At 37.8% G+C, this 21,474-nt stretch overlaps 1 protein-coding gene across 1 annotated transcript in view; it reads right to left on the bottom strand.

Annotated features, from left to right (window-relative positions):
- Positions 1-20,620, bottom strand: part of LOC104470244 (methylcrotonoyl-CoA carboxylase beta chain, mitochondrial-like) — a gene marked incomplete at its 5' end in the record, with an annotated part of 32,085 nt that extends 11,465 nt beyond the window's left edge. The window contains 12 exon segments of the mRNA XM_010085091.1: positions 523-599; positions 813-885; positions 2,142-2,199; positions 2,201-2,226; positions 2,999-3,098; positions 4,010-4,074; positions 11,282-11,395; positions 16,042-16,154; positions 18,595-18,722; positions 19,292-19,393; positions 19,649-19,733; positions 20,498-20,620. Coding sequence (XP_010083393.1) covers positions 523-599; positions 813-885; positions 2,142-2,199; positions 2,201-2,226; positions 2,999-3,098; positions 4,010-4,074; positions 11,282-11,395; positions 16,042-16,154; positions 18,595-18,722; positions 19,292-19,393; positions 19,649-19,733; positions 20,498-20,620 — 1,064 coding nt within the window.
- Positions 20,621-21,474: the final 854 nt, after the last annotated feature.

Here is a 21,474-nt window from a genome sequence, read left to right as displayed (position 1 = left end):
TTATGAGACTGCCCACATTTTCACTCATTAATCTACACCAGGAGCTGCCACAGCAAAGTATGAAAATTAAATCTCTAGTAAACCAATGAGCAGAGTACTGGAACGCAGGTTTGAAATTTTGCAGTTATTACAAAAACAATGATGTGATTTCTTGTAGTACTTCACAGTTTACAAATTAGGAATTATAACTAGCAGGGTATTTTATGCAACCAGCATGGACTTTTCTTGGAATAGCTGTTAGTTTCAGGATATACCATTTCAACTGTGTTGTTGTCACACTAATTCAAACGCAGTTTTTCTAACTGTATTTTCCTATTGACCTACCTACATCATATTAGAAAAATCTAGTGAACACTGTTTCTAGAATATGGTCAGGGTTTTTTACAGCTTATTAAGCTATTTCATATTTACATGAAAAACATGGAGCCAGTCCACTTTCATTGTTTAAAATGTTTCTCTTTTCAAGAGCTGTCCACCAGAAGTTTTGTTTCTCAATGGCAAAGAAGCTAATAATCTATTTACCTTTTTTGCTGACTCTGAGAAAAGAACTCCATTGTTTCCAATAATTCCTACTGGATAACCAAATATTCTTGCAAATCCTGAAGGAGAAAGATAAATTTGTAAATTTTCATATATATTTATTTTACCATAGCATCTACAGGAAACACTTTACCTTGGTAACAGAAACTGCTATTCTTCTGAAGAAAAACATTCTTAAAAAAAAATTAAAAATATAATGGGCGAGGCAAACACAGTGAATGAAAATATAAAACCAGAGGGAACATACACAGAATAATTATATTTCTAAATACCTGTAATTAAAGTTTCCCCATACAAGGCCTTGAATTCATCAAATTTACTTCCATCTACAATTCTAGCAATGACCTTAAGAAAAAACAGAATAATAAAATGAAATCCCTAATCCTTCATAGTTTTTAATTTGTTTAGAAAGAAAGACCATGCTAACATATAATAAATGCTTTCCATTTAGAGAACATCAAGCAGCCCACTGTATAAATAGCCTGAATGGCAGGCAAAGCCCATTTACTCTTTAAAGTGTGATTTATCTCCATGTCTTTAAAAACTGTAATTTCAAGATACAGAATATTCTAACCAGATAGTTTAAACTATACAAGAACAAAGTTTTCCTGATTAGTTAAATTTCAAAGAAAAACTGCTACCTCTGGTTATATTAAACATTAATCAGTAGACTCACATTTATAAAGAGAAAAACATATATAGCCATGAGTCACTTTCTTAGAGTTAAATTTATTTTCAGCTTTGCTTAAGTTTGTGACATACAAAAATAGGGAAGATCTGTTCTGAGGTTTCGCTGAGATGCAAAGCAGCCATTTTATATAAATACAGATCCATTTCTAGCAAGACATTTGCCAGAAGATACTTATTTCAACTTTAAAATAACATAAATCCCAACTATTACAACTTTCAAGAGTGTAGTGTGAGACTCAATAAAAGTGTTCTTTTTCTCCCTTAATGCAAAGAAGATCCTAGTAATTTCTGCCAAAGTATTTTAAGAAAAGTACCAGCTAAGACTCTTCCTAAAATAAATACTTCATTGGAAGTCAAAAAGGCTCTGAATATGGGATCTACGCAAAATATGAGAAAGGATGTGGTCTCAGATGAAGGTACTGAGGCAAATAATTACACTAGACCTGCAGTAGAGTACAAGAGTCTCCAGATTTGGCTGGGATAGCACCGAATTGTTTGAGGTGCTTATACTCCATAAATCTTTACATATGTGATCTTTACTTTCACAGGATTAACAGAAAAAGAAAGCTATTATATCACTCGGCAAGTCTACAGAACACTTTGCCAATGCATAGTTCCATGTTTCCTGGCAGCTTTATCAGAATACTATCAATCTGTCATCCTTACTCATCCTTCTTAGAAGTATAACCAAAACCCATTATACTTTCAACATGTCATTGGCAGTGCAATGGATCCGCTGGACAAAAACATAAAATAAAAAAAGTTAAAACATTTAATGAAATTTAAATATCCACTATATACTCCGTATCAGAATTCTGTAGACAAACTATGATGAGATAAAGAGTGATTTCCTGCAAGAAAACTCAGTACGTGCATGTATGGGCAAGCAGTTCTTGCATTTATATTCATACCTCTTTGACATCAAAGTTTCTTTTTAGCTGGTCGCCAACTATTCCATATATTTTTTTTAGGCTCTTCTGATGGTTCTATAGTCACCTGTACCCATTTAACAAAACAATTTACACAACAAAGGAATTATTAGTCGACGTTATTAGTTAAAAAAACAAACAACAATTAATTTGCCAACTGCTCTGAGCACAGTCTTCTCCTCACCAACCACATCAAAATACTTGTACTGGCTTGTCCTCGTTTTGCATAAAGACCAAGTTTCTTAAACTGAAGATTGGTTAACACTTCTCACTGTTACCTTTGTTTCTACTCCTGCATATATCGCCATATGTGCTCCACTTCTTCCATGTTATCAAAAATTAAGCATGTCCTCCCATTTGCTTATGTCCTCCCCCATATGCTATCCATCCTGTGTTCTACAAGGTATTTTTAAATCAACATAATACAATGACATGATTTAGGTCTATCCCCTCAGTTTTACACTTTTAATTAACAATGAAAATGGGTATTCGTAAAGATGCTTTAGCAGGTATCTAATTTTAAGTCCACGGGAATGATCATGTGGGCTTAAAATTAAATTAAGCACTTTGGAAGACTGGGTTTATCTTAAAGTGCAATTCTGTGATTCTGAAACACTGTTCTAGTTGCTTCACTCCTGCATGTAACCCCAGGGATTTTGCTACCAATTAATGTAACTGCAGAACTGAAACATTAGAGAAATCTTTAAGGACTAGAACCATAAATTCTATTTTTCAAAGTGTTTAAAATCAGAGGTAAAAAAGTGTGTTGTATAAATCAGGAGAAGAAAAAAGCATTCCTAATTTAAACAATGCAGTGTTTTCAGATTATATACACTTACGTCTACTTTCTTTTGGAGATTTAAACTTCTTACAGCTTTCCTCGCTAGATGAAGTGCATGATTGTCATCCAAAGCATAATGATCTGTTACACCAGATTTTCTGCATATAAATAATAACAGCAATAGGAAGACTTTAAAAAAAATCTGACAATGAAAATCTGAGGTTTTAAAAACCTTTAAGATTTTAAAAGTTTTATATTTATTATACGTTTTGTTATGGAATTACATTCAAAATAAAACCCATGCCTGAACTTTTCTTTGAAACAGTACACTCAAGTTATCAGACAGGACATAAAATAGCAGCTCTAGGAAACCAAAAATCTAAATAACAATATAAAAGATGACAAATATGGTTCAAATGTAAGTTAAAATACATTTGGAACTATAAGGAAAACATATGTTTACAACAATGTTATGACCTGCCCTTAAAAGTAGTTCTTTATTCACTTCAGCAAATTGAAGCAAAAATTGAGCATTTATTGTACAGTAATACCTAATTTACTGTAGAGTAACGCCTAATTTTGTTTACTATTTTAATTTTAGAACTAGAAAGTGTGTATAATTCTTAGTTCTGATAACAAGTACTCTCTTAAAAAAAAGACACAAGCTATTTTGATCTTGTTTGTATTAAGTTCTAATTGACAGCAAGAAAGATCCAATCTACAAAATATATTATCTTTCTCAATGTGTATTGTTCTATTAACATTCAGTATTAAACAGCATAGAAAAGTCCTCCATACTATAAGTGATACTGCAGTAGTACATTAGACACAGAAGTATTTTGAAGTAGGAAATGAAGGAAACAAGATCCTAACTAGAGTAACATAAGGTAACTACACTACTTTAACAACAGAATGATACATCAGCACCAGATAAGGGCACAGAAAATCTTATTTTTCAAAATCTAAATAAAAGACCTAAATATAAAATAAGTTAAAAATAAAATAAAATACACCCTATTAAAGTCTAAACACTGGAAGAAATTAACTCTGGGAAAATATTTCTTTAAACCTGCAGTGAAGATCTGCCCCTCCAAGATCCTCTGCTGATACCTCTTCACCTGTTGCTGCTTTAACCTACCACAAGAAAAGGAAAATGAGCTTTAGAGTTTACACTTGTCTTGATTAATATTTATACTGGCTTAGTTACAGCAATGAAAGAGATCTTTGCAAAAAATGCTTCTTCATTAATAATATTTCCTCAGTTACTCTCCCTCAGAGCATTTAAAAAGAGACAACACAGAATCCTGTCAAAATTACTTAATTTCTCTGTCTTTATTCTAGCATTAATACGTAGTTTTATTGAGAAAGATTATCCACTTACTGTTGTATTTACTGCTGTGTCCATTATTAGTGTGAGTATACTTAACACATCCCTTAGATTTATGGACATGAACTTTCACAAATCTTTTTTTATGAGTTAACAAGCAAGTGATACTTTCCCGCATTATTTCAAACAAACAATACCTCAGTTGAAACTTAACATTCTTTGACTTTGCTTTCGCTGCACAAACTTTTCTTCTGTGAATTTTAACTTGCTTATTTGAATATTAATAATAAAATATTCATTAGCAGTTTTTATCTTCTAAATCTTCCATTAAACACACAGCAATTTAGTAAGAATTGTTTTCTTAAAATAAGCATGTTAATGGCATAAAACTGTCCAGACCAATTATGATGTCTCCATAAAAACACCTGAAATGCACAATCTAAATCCTGGATCTGTCAAATCTTTGATCTGACAGGATAATTCAAGAGTGAGTGGACTCCTTATTAAAACAAAGCAGTATCATTTACTGCATAGCAAAAATAACACTTCTTGATGGATTTCCACCCTACTGTAACTGCTTTCAAAAGGATTCCTTGCAAGCTGGTGAAACCATTATTCATCACGTGCAGAGAGTACATAGGTAGCGTAAGAGACAACAGAAGAGAAAACCAGCATCATTATTAAAATAAAGTTTCTGTCAGAGACATTAATTTTAGTCTTCATTAAACAACAATCAGAAGAGCACACTTTTAAGATAAATTAGGAAAAATTTCTTCACCAAAAGGGTTGCTATGCACTGGAACAGCCTGCCCAGGGAAGTGGTTGAGTCGCCATCCCTGGAGGTATTTAAAAGACGTGTAGATGTGGCACACAGGGACATGGTTTGTGGTGGACTTGGCAGTGCTAGGTTTACAATTGGACTCAACGATCTTAAGGGTCTTTTCCAGCCTAAATGATTCTATTCTATGAGCCTATGGAATAATTCTATATACCTTTCTTTATGCACCTGACACAGTATGCAGCTCTATTGTGATTCTGTGACTTCTATAGAACTTTGAACAAATCTGCATAGAGCACTGATTTCTATTAGCACAGAAATCTAGACGCTCATTTTAATAAACTTTACAAAAATGGCTTTCTTCCTCTTCCACAGAGCTGAAGTTGTCCTTCTCCAAATCACAGAATTGGAGTTGTGGAATCTGTCAGGGCACATTGCTGGCTCACGTTCAACTTTGTGTCCACTGGGACCTATAGCGCCTTTTCTGCCAAGCATCTTCCCAACTCATGGGTTCCCAGACTGTTCTGGTGCCCAGGATTACTCCCTCCAAGGAGTATTTGCCTATTGTGTCTAATTTCAAAAGGTTTCGTTCAGCCCCTTTCTCCAGTCTGTTGAGGTCCCTCTGAAAAGCAGCACAATCATCTGCTCTACTAACCACTCCTCACAGGTTTTCATCACCTGCAAATGTGCTGACAGTGAACTTTGGACCACTGTCCAGATCATCAGTGAAGATGTTAAACACTATTCGCCTGAGTACTGACCTCTGGGGTCTACCACTAGTGACTGACCTCCAACTTGAGCCCAGCAGTTCAGCCAGTTCCCAGGCCCACTGCCCATTTTATCCAGCCTGTACTACATCAGTTTGTTGAGGATTTTACAGAAGACAGTGTCAAAAGCCTTGACACAGTCAACATAAACAACATCCGCTGCTCTCTTTGCTTCCACAGAGCTGGTCACCTCAGCATAGACAGCTATCGGTTTTGTCAGGCCTTATTTCCCCATTGCAAATCCATGCTGACTACTCACAGTCACCTTCTTGTCTGTAGTACTTTTGGAAATAGCTTTCAGGATTATCTGCTCCATCACCTTCCTGGGTACTGCAGTGCAATAGAGCATTTTACAAACCAAAGTTTAAACAGTACTAACCTTCTTAAAGTTCATTCAATTCTAACAGACTGCAAATAAAGCCTTTACAAGATGCATGGATATTTTCGAAGAAATCCCTGTTCAAGCTACTTCAGCTAGCAATGATCAGCAGAAATGAACACAAATTTCAGATAAAACATGCATTTCCCACAATAGATCAGGCTGACATGTAGAAGAGTCCCCAGCACATAAATATACACTAATTTGACAAACTTATCCCTTTTAACCAGACTTTCCTTCACCGCTGAGCATAGAAAGTAACAAATTTTCCCTGTGGAAGGAAGAATCAGAAGTTTCTGCAATGGGAGGGAAAAGACCACAGGTCAACAGGGCATGATGAGCTACCACGTAGTATTGCCAAAGGCGAGGATATAGATCCCTCAGCTTGGGGAGCTGCACAAGAACTTACTACTGACATCTCACCTGTTCATGAAATCTTTACTCCTCGTCTCTCTAAAAAGGCAGCCAAGGAAACTTGCACTTTCGACTTTGGACTGTAGGGGCAATTCACTTTTTTATTAGCGTACACATCCCAAGAGCAATTATAACTAACGTCAGGGATTTTCTTTCGGTTCCTTAGTATGTTTTGTTTTGAGTGGGTGAGCAATAAAATCCAATCCAATGTTCTTCATATAGGAAAAGACATTTTGGGGAACAGACCATACACAATAATGGCTACAATATCTGCTACAACATGGAATGGAAGTTTCTATGGGAGTCTGAAGTAATTTTGATGCCTAGAGAAAGGCAAGCGAAACATTTTCAGTGAGAATATGAAAAGCTCTACCAAACAGAGAAGCTGACAGCTAGTGATATTAAAGTTTGATCTACACGCACGAAGATAAGGATCATTACATCCGCAGGTTGCTAAGGAACAAATTAAATTGGAGGATAGTTGTGAAATCTTCCTCTGGAAGCGGTGAAAAGTTTTCCTCCTTTTTAACTTCACAATATCCTTGCTGCCACTGACTTGCCTAGCCTAGTCTTCCCTTTGAGACCAGAATCAGGCCACTCTTTTTCAACTGCCTATCCTGGCAAAAGTCTCCTGCGCTACCTCTCGGTGATACACATGTATGACCCCAATTCCCTTGTGATGTTAAATGATTACCATCCTCTTAGAATGAGAGAGTCTGTTTCCCCTTTTTTCAGCCCAGTAGCACTGGGTATTAGCTCTCTTAATGCTTAATGCTGGACCTTAAAACAAACTCTAAGTTTTGAGCAGGCTCTCCAGCACATATTACTCAGTGCATCCAAGGGGACTCCCATGGTCTGATGAACCATTCCAGCTCAAACATAGCTCCAGGCAGAATCACTCAAGGTGCACAGCACTCCCCAGCACTCTTGCAAAGGAAATGCTATGTCAGAATTGCTGAGTTTGCTCAGGTCTTTCAGATTTATTGCCTGAGGTTCTGCAACAAATCACTCTGAACCTAAGCAAGCCCCAGAGGCAGTACTGCCAGGGTATATGCCACTGGCTCTGAGCTAATAGCCCTAGACCTTGTACTTAGACAGCTCAGGTGTTCCTGCAACCAGGGCAGTTATTTGTAACACAATAACCGAGTTAATAACCTTCTGATGTAAAAGTTCATTACTTTCATCATACTAATTTCCTCATCTCAATAAAAACATGTGTGAATCACCCAGTGTTACTCACTCAACTAATATCTTCATTCATATTTATGCCACTTTTCACCAAGAAACTCATAATATCTAAATTAGTGATAAATTTACAGAAAAATGCTTAATTTTCAGGGAGGATTTGTCTTTGTTTACCTATAAACAACAAGCTGAAAGAGACTAATACAAGATAAAAAGGAACAGAGACGTGGGTAAGCCGCTTGAAACAATTACTGCCAAAGAAATTCCAACCGATAAAGAAATTCAAGAATTCAAAATTCTAATGAGCAGTAAATAAATTAGTGTTAAATGACATAGTTGTTATTAATTACTTCATCTGCTTTTGCTGATTACTCTGCTCTTCTTGTCAACTTGGAAAGCCTACACTGAAACAATAAAACGCTTCAGGTTAAATGTGTTATTTTACTATAATAGACAACAAAGTATCCTTGTAATTACAGGTGTGTGTGTCCCCTCTGCTTTCGATATGCCAGTTACATTATGAATTTATTTAAGATGTTCTGGAACAGTAATTAGCGTTTATCAGCCACAGAAGAGAAAGTCTACATAAATTATAAGACTTTTTTTTTTTTTAAAGCTGCACAAGAATTTAAAATCCATCTATACACTGAATTTTGGAAGAAAAAAAGGGTATAAAATGCTAAATCCACTTTTAGCAGCAAGATGACACAGTAGGGAAAAAACACCCTAAAGTAAAAGAAAAGAATGAAATGCAAACACGTACTGTGGAAATGAGAGCAGTGATAAACAAGTAATCACTAAATGACATCACAGGTATGTTCTTCATGCTTTTAAGAAATTAACACAATCATGCCTTAGGAACTGGTCAACAAAAAAAATCTGTCAGTGGTTGTCTTCCCACAGTTTACGGGACCTGCTACACCTTCCCAGTATCTTAAGTGGTGGAAAGAAGTGACTTCCAGCACACTGCCCCCTCCTCCATTACTACAGGAATTGTGTGGCGCAGTATCTTCATTAACCGTGCTGTTAGAAAGTGACTCTTCATTTAGGCCTGCTCAACTTGGAATGGCTTTTGAGAGACATTTGATTTGCAGTTGGTTTTGTCACAGGAAGCATGCCTAAAAGTTCCCAAAAGACTATAATCAAAACAGAGCACACGTGCTGCCTTAGAACAGTTTGTTCAAGGAGACAAATATTTGACAATTTCAAAAAAGCAAGTTCATCCAGTCAGACTTCACTGAGAATAGAATTGTTGTGCTGGGTGCTGCCCTACCTGTTAGCTCTGGCGCTAACATAACATTTCCTACAGGAAATTCCTTTCTTCGCATAAAGCTTGTGTTAAGTAAAATAATCTTTGTTAGCAAAGATTATTATTTGTATTGCTATTAAACTGAGCCTACATTAGAACATATGCTGGTACAGCTGTTTTTAAAAAAATAAACCTCACTCAAGCACTCCCTTTTCTGTCGGAGCCAAGTTACTATAACTTTGAAGCTGTCTTAGGCTGCAGTATTTTGCACAGTCACAAATTGCACTTTTAGTTCCACAATAAGGCAAGTCTATCCCACTGACCAGAAACAGGGAAACACAACCCCCATTTTCAAGAAGGGTAAAAAAGAAGATCCAGGGAACTACAGGCCAGTCAGTCTCACCTCTGTGCCTGGCAAGATCGTGGAGCAGATCCTCCTGAAGGCTCTACTAAGGCACATGGAAAATGAAGGACAGGTGATTGGCAACCAGCACGGCTTCACCAAGGGCAAATTAGGCCTGACAAACCTGGTGACCTTTTATTATTGAGTTATGGCATCAGTGGACAAAGGAAGAGCAACTGACATCATCTACCTGGACTTCTGCAAAGTGTTTGACACTGTCCTTCATGACATTCTGGTGGCCAAACTGGAAAAATATGGATTTGATGGATGGACCAGCCCCTGGAGAAGGAATTGGCTGGATAGTCGCACTCAGAGAGCTGTGGTCAACGGCTCAGTATCTAAATGGAGACCAGTGACGAGTGGCATTCCTCAGGGATGGGTGCTATTTAACATCTTTGTTGTCGACATGGACAGTGGAATCTAGTGCAACCTTACCAAGTTTGCCAATGACACCAAGCTGTGTGGTGAGGTCGACATGCTGGAGGGAAGGGATGCCACTGGGAGTGACCTGGACAGGCTTGAGAGGTGGGTCCATGCCAACCTCATGAAGCTCAATAAAGCCAAATGCAAGGTCCTGCATGTGGGTCAAGGCAATCCCAAATACAGGCTGGGCGAAGAATGGCTTAAGTACAGCCCTGAGGAGGACTTGGGGGTGTTGGGAGATGAGAAATTGAACATGAGCCAGCAGTGTGCGCTCATGGCCCAGAAGGCCAACCGGATCCTGGGCTGCATCAAGAGAAGCAGGTCGAGGGAGGTGATTCTCCCCCTCTACTCTCCTCTTGTGAGACCACACCTGGAGTACTGTGTCCAGGTCTGGGCCCCTAAATGCAAGAAGGACGTTGAGCTGTTGGAGCGAGTGCAGAGGAGGGCCACAAATACGATCAGAGGGCTGGAACACCTCTCCTATGAGGACAGGCTGTGAGAATTGGGGTTGTTCAGCCTGGAGAAAAGAAGGCTCTGGCGAGACCTTATAGCGGCCTTCCAGCACCTGAAGGGGGGTACAGGAGAGATGGGGAGGGACTTTTTACTGGGGTATGCAGCAACAGGACAAGAGGTAATGGATCTAAACTGGAAGAGGGCAGATTTAGACTAGATAGTAGGAAGAAACTCTTTACTGTGAAGATGGTGAGGTACTGGAACAGGTTGCTCAAGGAAGCTGTGGATGCCCCATCCCTGGAGGTGTTCAAGGCCAGGCTGGATGAGGCTTTGAGTAACCTGGTCTAGGGGGAAGTGTCCCTGCCCATAGCCAGGGGGTTCAAACTAGATTATGTCTAAGGTCCTGTAAACCTAAACTATTCTATGATTCTATGATTCTAAGATGTTTTAATTCACAGCACTTCTTCAGGTCAGTTTCCTTAGAAACAATTTTCTTACTAAGAAAGTAAGGAAATTATTAAAAACTACTTTGTAAGTGCATCTCATTTGTCTGGAAAGTGACATAAAATACAGCAGATCAGTCCTGCTTCCGAAGTTCTCTGATCTTGACTCTGAGATAGAATATATATGCTTGTATTTTTTTTTTTTTTTATTTCAAGTCAAACCTAGAGACTACACACTTGAATACAGAAAGCATTTTTATCATGTAAAATATGCATGGTCATCTAAAAGCAGTACTATAAAAACACCTTAATGAAGTCTGACTTATATATACACCTATAACAGATAGAAAAGATTTAATTTAGGATATAAACATTAAGACATACTTAAAAAATGCAAACTGATCTACATAATATCTGGAAATATCTCACCAAGAAAAGTCTCAATAGTTTAAGCTATACAACTGTGATTAGCACAGATTTTTTTTTTGGACTATGTTACTAGAAACTTCTGTATCCTTACCAATGGTGGCCCTCCCAAGAATATTGTTCCTTGTTTGCCAACAATAATACTTTCATCAGCCATCGCAGGTACGTATGCTCCTCCTGCTGTACAGGATCCCATTACTACTGCTATCTATTGGGAAAACAAAAAACACAAGTTAATGAATTGTCCAACCCCTAAAAATAGCAAAAGCACATGCTACCATTCTATATTGCACTGATTTTAATACACGCTCTGGGACTGCACCGCCAAGATTATTTTTGCCTGACAGGGCAAAATTTTTATTTATGTTTTAGCTTTTCTTTAAAAAAACATCAAATCTCTCTTATTTTCAATAGTCTATCCTCTTCAGACCACCCTCCAGGAAAACTAATATATGAAGTACCATGACCTATATACATGAAACATTTGAAGAGGCACACATTCACACATTCTACCGTGAAATGTGTTTTTACTGTTGAATTGTAAAGGGCTGAAACCTAGAGGTTGCTCCTGCTATTTACAGTTAGGTCAAAGCTTCAGTTGTTGCTCACTGGCATAGTTTCACCAATGCTAACATCCTTTGTAGAAAACCCCTCATATCTACTAGTACATAACTTCAGCTCTTCAATAGATCAACTAATTAACTTTGCCTCTTTAAGGCAAGTTGAGTATCTTGTTATAGGCTTTAGCACAAATAATCTCTGCTTCATCCTTATGCCTAATTTTGAGATAAACATCTACCCAGCGAACATTTTCTGCCAGTAACATACTTTCACAAAACTGACTTGACCACATGATGAATACTGTAGCAGCACATGATCATGAAAGTGAAGTTTCTCATTTAACTTCTCCTTCAGGAGCGCTCCTCCAAAGACCCTTTCAAAACAGCTTGTAAAGCAGGAGAAATGGAATACCCATATGGAAAAGGTAGACAGTAAGAAGGTAATTGTCTTACCTAATGCTTTCTTCCGCAACACAACCCCCCCCCCCCCCCCCCCCCAAAATAATGTTATTTTCTGTTAACATTGGAAATATTTCTAAAGCGACATTGAGTAGTGTTCTATGTTAAGTGATAATTTAATATGTGCTCTTAAAAGAAAACAGCACACAGGAAAAAATACTTCTACATCACATTACCTGTAGCTAAAGCAGGAGCAGATGAACTATGTCAACCTGCTATCATCAAATCAAACAGTTTTTTCAGCAACTGTTTTCAGTATCTTAAACTATATTTAGAGTCACATGATTAATCTGCAGTATTTCTGTTGTGCATCTAATAAATACCTCCAGGTACACACAAAGATAACCTAAGCCTCTAGAAATGGGAGAAACCTGGGAAGAAAGTTCATTTGATTTCTCTCTTACTCTGAATTTTACTACACTCATGCTGAAAAAATGAGCCTGCATTTAAACTTGAACAGAGGGGTTACTTCTGCCAATGCATTAAAAAAATGTACATTGGAAAAATATGATCTACCTGCCAAATAGCACAACCTCAAATTCACAACTAATGTGCTACTTCCTGGCTTCATTCTTTGAATTACTGCATAGGAAATTACTTAAAAGTGCAATAAAAATCAACAGTTCTGAACACATATACAGTATTTTATAACTACTGATCAGCTCCCCATTGTATCCATGCAGCATATGAGTGTGAGAAAGCTTAGGAAGCAGCTAATGAGAAGCTAATCACAGCTTTGTGATTCACAGCCATACAGACATCAATATAATTTAAAGCTGCAGAAGGAGTATAATAAATTAGTCACAGGTAAAAGTTGAGGGGGAAATTAAAAGCACCACAGGCAACTGCGGGGAAAAAAAAAAAAAAAAAAAAAGCAAGCATTTTAAGGGCAAAATTGATAAGGGCTGATGAAACAGGTCTTCAGGTAGGCCACAACAAAGAACAGCAGGTAGAAAAATAAAAACATCCCGACTCCCATGTCAGAACAATTAACCAGAATGGAAAACAGAGTGAGCATAATTTCCTAACACCATTTCCTAATGAAATATCCTCTCAGACAGAGAGGATGATTCTAACTACCGCAGTCTCTTAGCACAGAACCAGTTCCAGATTTACAAATGTTAATACTGCCTTTTTGAAATGAAACAAAGGGTAGAAACATTTCCCAAACAAAACACACCCATATTACATCCTTTAAATGAAGGAAGCCCTTCAGTAAAACATTTTTACCAGTCTTCTATAAATATTTTAAGAAACTTTAATCAGTGTCATACCAAACAGAAATGTGTTTTATTAAAAGGCAAATCTTTGCTACCCTTAGTTTTTACCATGTAGGAGTAGAATGCAACTTAATGCAACTCTATATGGTAAACAAAATAAAACAAATTCTACTTTATAAGGAACTTGTTTGTAAATAGGTTAAAGTTGTTTCAAGATATCCAGGAAAACATCAGCATGACTTTAGGGCCAGGCATTTCTAGAAAGGTCCTGCCTAACATGAGTAATTTCAGCCTTGCAAACTGGGTTTACACATTCATCTTTGACATAACATCTAAAAATCACTACTCCCATACCAGATAATGATTGGAGTCTCTAGCAAAAATAAGGTTTACCAACACTTCTCCTAAAAAGATAATTCAGCAAAACAGCCCTATGACTGTCTCCTTTGATACTTGGTGTTCCACAAAAATGCTGGGACCAATGTCATTCAGATTTATAAATCTGAAGAACAACCTAGACGTACCAGTGATTCTGCAGGATGGCCAGCTTGTAAACTGTCTTTTTTCCCCTAAATATTTTTGTTTCAACTAAACAATACTTTTCCTCTCGAGACCTAGCAAATCACTACAATTCCTCCAGTTTTATTGTTGGAACGAAAAGTTAAATTATGTCAGGCTTTCTGAAGAGATTTAGTGTATTTTTGTTATCTTCAGCCTTGGATTTTTCTGTAGGCAATGGATTTCAGGATTCCTTGGTAGAGAAAAAGACGGCTGAAGATCTGAAGTCTGACTTGCTTCCAAAATGTGCCGAAAAGGTATCAAGGTAACAAATGCAGTTTCCTCAGAAATCATGCAAAGCCAATGTCTGCCATGTAAGGAGGAGTCAGACAGAATACTGTATCCTTGACTGGTGAATCTGCTTCACACTGAAAGGAGGTATAATCCTCCTTTTGGATTAGGAGATTCAAACACGCACAGCTTCTCATAGAGAATAAATAAAATGGTTCCAGCCCAACCATGCCTTTCAATGACAGATGTTCGTAAGAATAAAGAAAATAAAGTCCTATTTCCACTTTACATTAATGATGAGTTCAATACTCAAGTATGTCAAAACAATCCGGTGGTGAAATACTTCCATGACAGTACTCAGACGAAACAGCAAGTTAGCTAAACATTTACTCTGCTTGAGGTTCCAACACCTATTTCCAAGCCTAATGTCCTAAAACAATTTTTCTTCTCAGGTGGAATATCCTGAAAAGTTCCTTCACCTTTTTTCATCCAGCCAATATAAAGTATTTGGCATTGAACTGACAACTACAACTACGAGCAGGTTCTTGAATTTAAGATAACTCAGTGAAAACACAAGCTCACTGCTCAGCAGTCAAAAAAAAAAAAAAATCAAAGATGTTAGGAACTACTGGCAAAGGAATAAAAAAGAGAATAGTGAATATCATTATGCTATTATATAAATCCAACACTAGTTGACACATTGAGTAGTGCAGCCTGGCTCCTTCACCTCAACAAAGTTACAGTAAGACCTAGGAAAACGTTTACAGAAGATAAACCAGGACCATCAAGGCTACGGAACACCTTCTGTAGGAGGAACAGCTAAGTAAGTCTGAACTCTTTTGCTGCAAAGAAGGGTAAGAGACAGGAATATGAGAAGGCTGGGAGATGACTGACTAGACAGCAAGTCTGTAAGAATGACCTGGTCATCTACCTTTCTGGAGCCTTCCTTTGTTTGGAGGAGGTTATCTTCAAAGGCCATGGACTTCTCCGCCTTCCCTGGCAGCCTCTCACAGGTCACTGCTGACCATTTCCTTAACAAGCCCAAGACTACTCTCCTGAATTCCAGGGTCTTTATCCTGCTACTTGCCTTCCTCACCTCCATCAGGACCTTAATACTCTGCCCTCCACTTTCACTGCAGCCAAGTCTGCCATGAGCAACCACATCTTGAAACAGTTCTACATTCTTCATGAGTAATAGATGCAGATGTGCGCCTCCCCTAGCATGCCACCTGCGTCAAAAGACTGACCCCAACACACTCCTGAAATACCTGTGACACAAAACCACTTCTAAATCCAGGAACTGTGACTAACAGTAATTCTACGCATCATTAATACATTAGAAAATAACCTCATTGTTACAGCAGTTTTATCATACAGGACAAGAGTGTATAAAATGGATATATAAATATACACATACCCCCGTTAGTAGAAAGTATGTCTCATTTACTAGCCATCATCAAAGGGGTTCTCACCTCTAACAGTGTCAATGCAAAATAATCAACTGTTCCAAGAGATTTCCTAGTGCTTCCTCACGTGGCCCTACACATCATGTTGTCAAATCCCTTCTTCTCCCACTCCAAGATAGGAGCAGGTAGGGCAGGTCATTAGCACTAAGGCCAAGAAGGAAGACAGCTTCTTCAAAACCATAATGACCTTTTGTGGACAGTTACTGTGTTTACAGTGCCTCCAATCCCCAGATGGGGCCATCAGGTCAGCATAACACAGTGCTGCCAAAAACAAGGCATGATACGAGCCTTGAAACCACGTAAAGGCAGCAAGCATAAAAACTAATTAGTATATTTCATTCTTATGTAAAAGCAAATTACCTGTGGAATTCCTTGTGAGGACATGACTGCTTGATTATAGAAAATACGGCCAAAATGGTCTCGATCTGGAAATACTTCTGCTTGCCGAGGCAAATTTGCTCCTCCTGAATCAACTGGAGTGAATGGAAATACATGAACACGCCTTTGAACAGTGTTATATACTTAAGTTGTTGGTAAAGTATCTGCACATTACTTAAAATATACAGCAATCACTAACACTATATGTATTTCCATCTGTCTAGGTATACTAGGATATTCTTCCGGAAGAAAAAATAGTAACACCTCCCTCCCAAATAACATCAATCCCAATCATCCTAATGGAAAATAAATTCAGATGTGCTTAGACGTACAACCATACCTCCCTATACAAACTTCTAAACTCTCCTTACTGTAAAACATTTAAACTAAGAACACTTTCAATGTACAATTTTAACTCAATTATTCTATAGAAATTCTGTCACAAGTTCCAGAAAAGGGCAAGACTAACCACCACTGAGTTCAAAAGGCATAGCATGTTTACTTTCACACCCTGATTATACAGACATAACAAAGACCCCATACTATCTTTAGGAACCTTCATTATGTGTCCTTACCTCACAACGCGCCCTCCAGCTTACAGGTCTCCAACTGCAGCTACATCTCCACTCCCAAATCATGAAAATACGTAATATCACAAAACTCCAAAGAAGGATAGAAGACTAGAAGGAAACGTACAGGGAGGCCAAGCATCTCTGAGAACTCTGGTTCCTGGTAATTAATTTTTACCTACAAACAACCATCCACATGCACATTCTCACGCTGCATGACTGCAGCTGGTAATGCCCTACATTCACCTTTACCGTGAAGTGGGGTTTTGATTCTTTCCCCTACTCTTGCAGAACCAAAGCTGATGCTCTCCCAAACCAGCATCAGCTCTGGCAGCTAGACAAACTCCAACCTGGTCAACAGATCACTGTTGTGAAATGGGCCATCCCTGAACACAAAAGAAAATGCCCATACCAGTGACTGACTCAGTGACAAACAGCATCAGGTATCCACATCAGAGAATTAACACCGAGGTGGCCACCACTGAGGAAAAAAGCAGTTCAAATGGCATGAAAATTACATGGGCAGCAAACTGCTGATTTACCACAAAGCAGTCCCTCTTGATCAAACAACTGAAATGAACTGAAACAAGCCCAGGTACAGAAATTGCAAAGGTGAAATAATTCATCATGTTTGAGTGGTGAGCAGTATATATACAGGGACTATACACCTCAAAGATGAAAGGAAAAAAAGTAAACTTTTGATTCGAAGGCTTATCCCAGAGTTCCACATTCTGTAAGATCTTAAAACAGTAGAATCACACCTAACTCCTCACTCATAACTCACTAAAAAAAACAGAAGTTGTCTGAACAGACAGAATTTGCTGATAATTCAGACTAAAAAAAGCCACGCAGTAGTTTCACAAGCAGCAAAGCTAAGTTTCTTCTGTTTTTTATGACTAAGATAAAAATTTATCCTTCCCCTTGCCTCCAAGACCTTTTCCATTGCAGTACGACAACCCCACCAAGTCCCCACCTACATTGTCCCTGTAGCCATCCCACCAATACTTTCAAGCTCACATTTCTCCTAATCCTTCTCTCAGTATTCTTTGCATGTTTAGCCTGTGAGCAGGGAAAGAAATTACAAACACCTATGCTGGCCAGGACTTACATTTATGTTGACTATTATGTTGACAAGCACCCTGACTGGCAAACCAATTAATGCCTCTCAGCTGCTATGTAAGCTGCTAAACCAAGCCAAACAGACAAGGACTAACCCACCCTATTTTTTACATAGAGACAGTAGAAAGGGCTTTCTCTGATGCTGACTTACACAAAATCCACAGGAATACATAACTCTCTTAAATCCCTCTGTCATATTTGGCTGAAATTGGCTAATGGATTCAAAAGTTGCAAGACTGGGAATTGAGACTGAAAGCCAGACATTGGCAGAAAGCTCCCGTATTTGTACAATACCAGGCTAAGAAAATGCTACCTGTAATATACTAAAGACATCTGGCACTCTGATCTTAATCTTTAATAAAATTACACCTAAGGTGAAACTTACATGAAGGTTTGGCTAAATACTGATTTAGTAAACTAAACTCAAAATGCAAAGCAGTATACAATGAAATTTCTGCTTCAGTAAAATTAATCCCAAATTGTAAAAATCTGTTGATGCAAACTATAATTGATGTTTTTGACACTGAGACTTTTTTTTTTTTTTTTGGTATGTTCTTTCGTACAGATACATGCTCCACCAAAAGGCAAAGTAACTCTTTTTTTTCAAACCTTAATTTGAATTAAGACTGGATGAGACTAGGACGGATTACTGGAGCATGACAGAATGAAAGGAATAAGAAAGAAGTGATACAGTGGCATAATTATATCTGCATTTTATGAACGCAGCCCTACAGCAGTGCACACATCAGTCTCAACAACATTTATTTAAAAAGGCAGTATCTTTAGATCTAGAGATCCTGAGCTGCCCTTAACCAAGGACATTCACTATTTCTGCGATAGGACTTACCCAAATATAAGCAAGGGAGATGATTTTGCATTGCAATTTCTTGAGCACGTAAATGTTTCTTAACAGTGATAGGATAATAGGTACCACCTTTGACAGTTGCATCATTAGCAACAATCAAGCATTCCACCCTAAGAATAAAAACAAGTTTATGAGAGAGAAAAATATTTCTAATGAGTAAATACGCTTGTTGGTCAAGAACTGCAACATGCTAAGGACCCTCGAAGCCCTGATGCTCAAACAGAGCACTCCTTACCTGCATTCCCTCAAATGCACACCGTAACACTCCTGTTACAGCACTATGATGTCCTGTTTCACAGCCCCCTAACTCCCTCAAATAATACTACATAGCATCGTATTTAATTTCAACAATAGCCCTGGAGGTACTTTTAGCAAGCAATACTAATTCTTAGAACAGAATATTTTTTGAAAATGCCTTACTGTTGCACTAATCTCTTTCCTTCATCAGACACCAGAAACTGTGTGTGCTCTGCTTCAATATGGTATACACTAACTAATAAAACACAAAATCACTTCCTTTTAGCTAAGAACGAACAAATTAAGATACCAGCTTTGTTGATTTTTTGTGTGTCAGAAATGAAACACTGAAAATGGTAATAGCTTAATACTGGAAACTAAACAAAATTATACCTTCTTTCTTTTCATATCATCAATAATGTAGATCACTGGTATTTCTCACCCAGATACTCGTCCAATGCCTGTGATAATGCCTCCTGCTGGCACCTCTTCATTACCATACAACTGGTAACCTGCAAACTGTGAGAACTCCAAGAATGGAGACCTGAATAATGACAAATATAACATTACTTTAAAAAGGAATCAGGCATATTTGGCATTGAATCTCACTTAAAAGGTTAAATTTTTTAAAATTAGATTTGCTTTAAAAAAAGGAGATGAATATTTCGAAGAATACTTCCATAAAATTTCAACTGTTTTATCTGCCAGCGTTTATGGAAACTAAAAAGAAAACAAGCCTGTTACAGTACTTACCTGCAAAAGAGAACCTGAAGTGTTTTTTACAAAAGCAGGTACCTACCCAGGATCAATAAGCCTGTCAATTCTCTCTCTGGGTAATAGCTTTCCTCTTGATGCGTGAAGCTTACGAGCTTTTTCTCCACCTCCTGTGATACAACAGTAAATTCTTAGATCTACTATGGACATAGATAGATAAATCATCACTTATATTAAAACTTAGAATGGAAGCACTGATTAGTTCCAAGTTTTTGAAGTATGGACCTTAATAACGAATTTAATAAAGAATGTTTTTCACTTCAAACAGATTTAAGGTACTGATAAAAATGCTTGCTTTTCAGCATCTACTCCATTTCTGCCCTCATTTTTTACAGTTAGTCTTGAGGTAAAGAGAGTCATCTCAAACTTTGCCCCACTGCTTGGCAATGAACAGAAGGGTTGAAAACACAAACACACAGACAAAAGCACAGCAATAACAACTACAAAATATACTATTCCTCAAAATTGGTTCAGAATAGCTAAGCTGAATCCAATCTTGATTAATTTCCTTAGATCACTCCAAAACTGTAAGTAGAGTTCAGACACACAGCATTTAATATCAAGTTTATCTTTGCTTCATTTCAACCTTTTACTCGAGGTTATCCTAAATAGTATCTTTCGCTCTCTAGAGCTTCGTGTCATTCAATACTTAAGATTTGTTGACACACCTCAACCTCTTCATAACAACAGCTTATACAAACATTGTCTGTGTACGCAGATCACTAATCCATCTCATCACTCTAAAATTGTCTCTCCCGTCCAAAATAAAGGTGCTATTTTGCTAACATTTGTCCTGAGACTTTGAGATTTCCTTGCCAGCTAAACATCACTGAAACAAAGCTTTTAAGCCTTCATTTCAAGTAATCTCTCTTACCTCCTTTCTTGATCACTATGCACATAATTTCCCACCTGTTACGCATGCCAGAAAGCTCACTATCTATTTCTGAATCAGCCTGTTCATTAGGTCTGTATATCCAGCCTAAGTATAACTCTTTTTCTGTACAAGTTTAAGATACAACCTCTCATATCCACCCACAGAGCTAATACTCTCATCCAAGTTCTCAGCAGCCCACATCATAACAACATTTTCTCTGACCTCCATCATGCCTTTCTCATTTACACCCAGAGTGATGCTGCAAAAACAATTTTCCATCTTGTGATTCTTGCCATCTCTGTGCACTTCCCCTCTTAACACACTAATCATAAATGCTTGCCCTCCGGGCCCTTTAGACATTCTACTGAACTTTTTGCTTCCAAGACCAAGACGTTCGCTCTACCCTATGCTAGCCTCCATTCTGTAGACTATGAGATGCAGTGTCTCTGACAATGAAGCAACCTTGGATGCATTTAATTTTAAATCCCTTCTTTAATTTCTCCTTTACAGGAATGTCTATAAAAACTTCAATGTGACTGCTGATGTGCTATGACTGCTGCCAGTCACAGAGACTACAATTATCTCAGTTGCTTCTTCTTCTTCTCATCAGAAATCCATTCGTTGTAATTTATCATAGCCAGTAAATTCCTTGGGGCAGGCACCGTATTTCTGTTGCACAGCCGGGGATTACTCAGTAGCATGGGATATCAGTTCACAAAAGCCCTAACCACTGAAGTAACCGGTAAAGAATAAAGCATTCACTGCAAAGACCTCAGGCAAGAGCTCATCATCCTCTGAAAGACAGCTCTTACAAAGAAAAAGATGTTGCACTTATCCTTCATAAGTATTCAACATAAGTACCTAATTCTTCTCATGTACTTAGACGATAAGCAAAGCAATCTCAATCAATGTCACCTAAAACAGTGTATTGACATCCTGGTAGAGCTCCCTGGGATGGAGAAAAGGAGAGGGGCTAT

The sequence above is a fragment of the Pterocles gutturalis genome, unplaced genomic scaffold, assembly GCF_000699245.1.
Source record: "Pterocles gutturalis isolate BGI_N339 unplaced genomic scaffold, ASM69924v1 scaffold31140, whole genome shotgun sequence".
Lineage (NCBI taxonomy): Eukaryota > Metazoa > Chordata > Aves > Pterocliformes > Pteroclidae > Pterocles > Pterocles gutturalis.
Note: the sequence above shows the minus strand (reverse complement) of the source record. Positions and strands in the feature narration are given on the sequence as shown.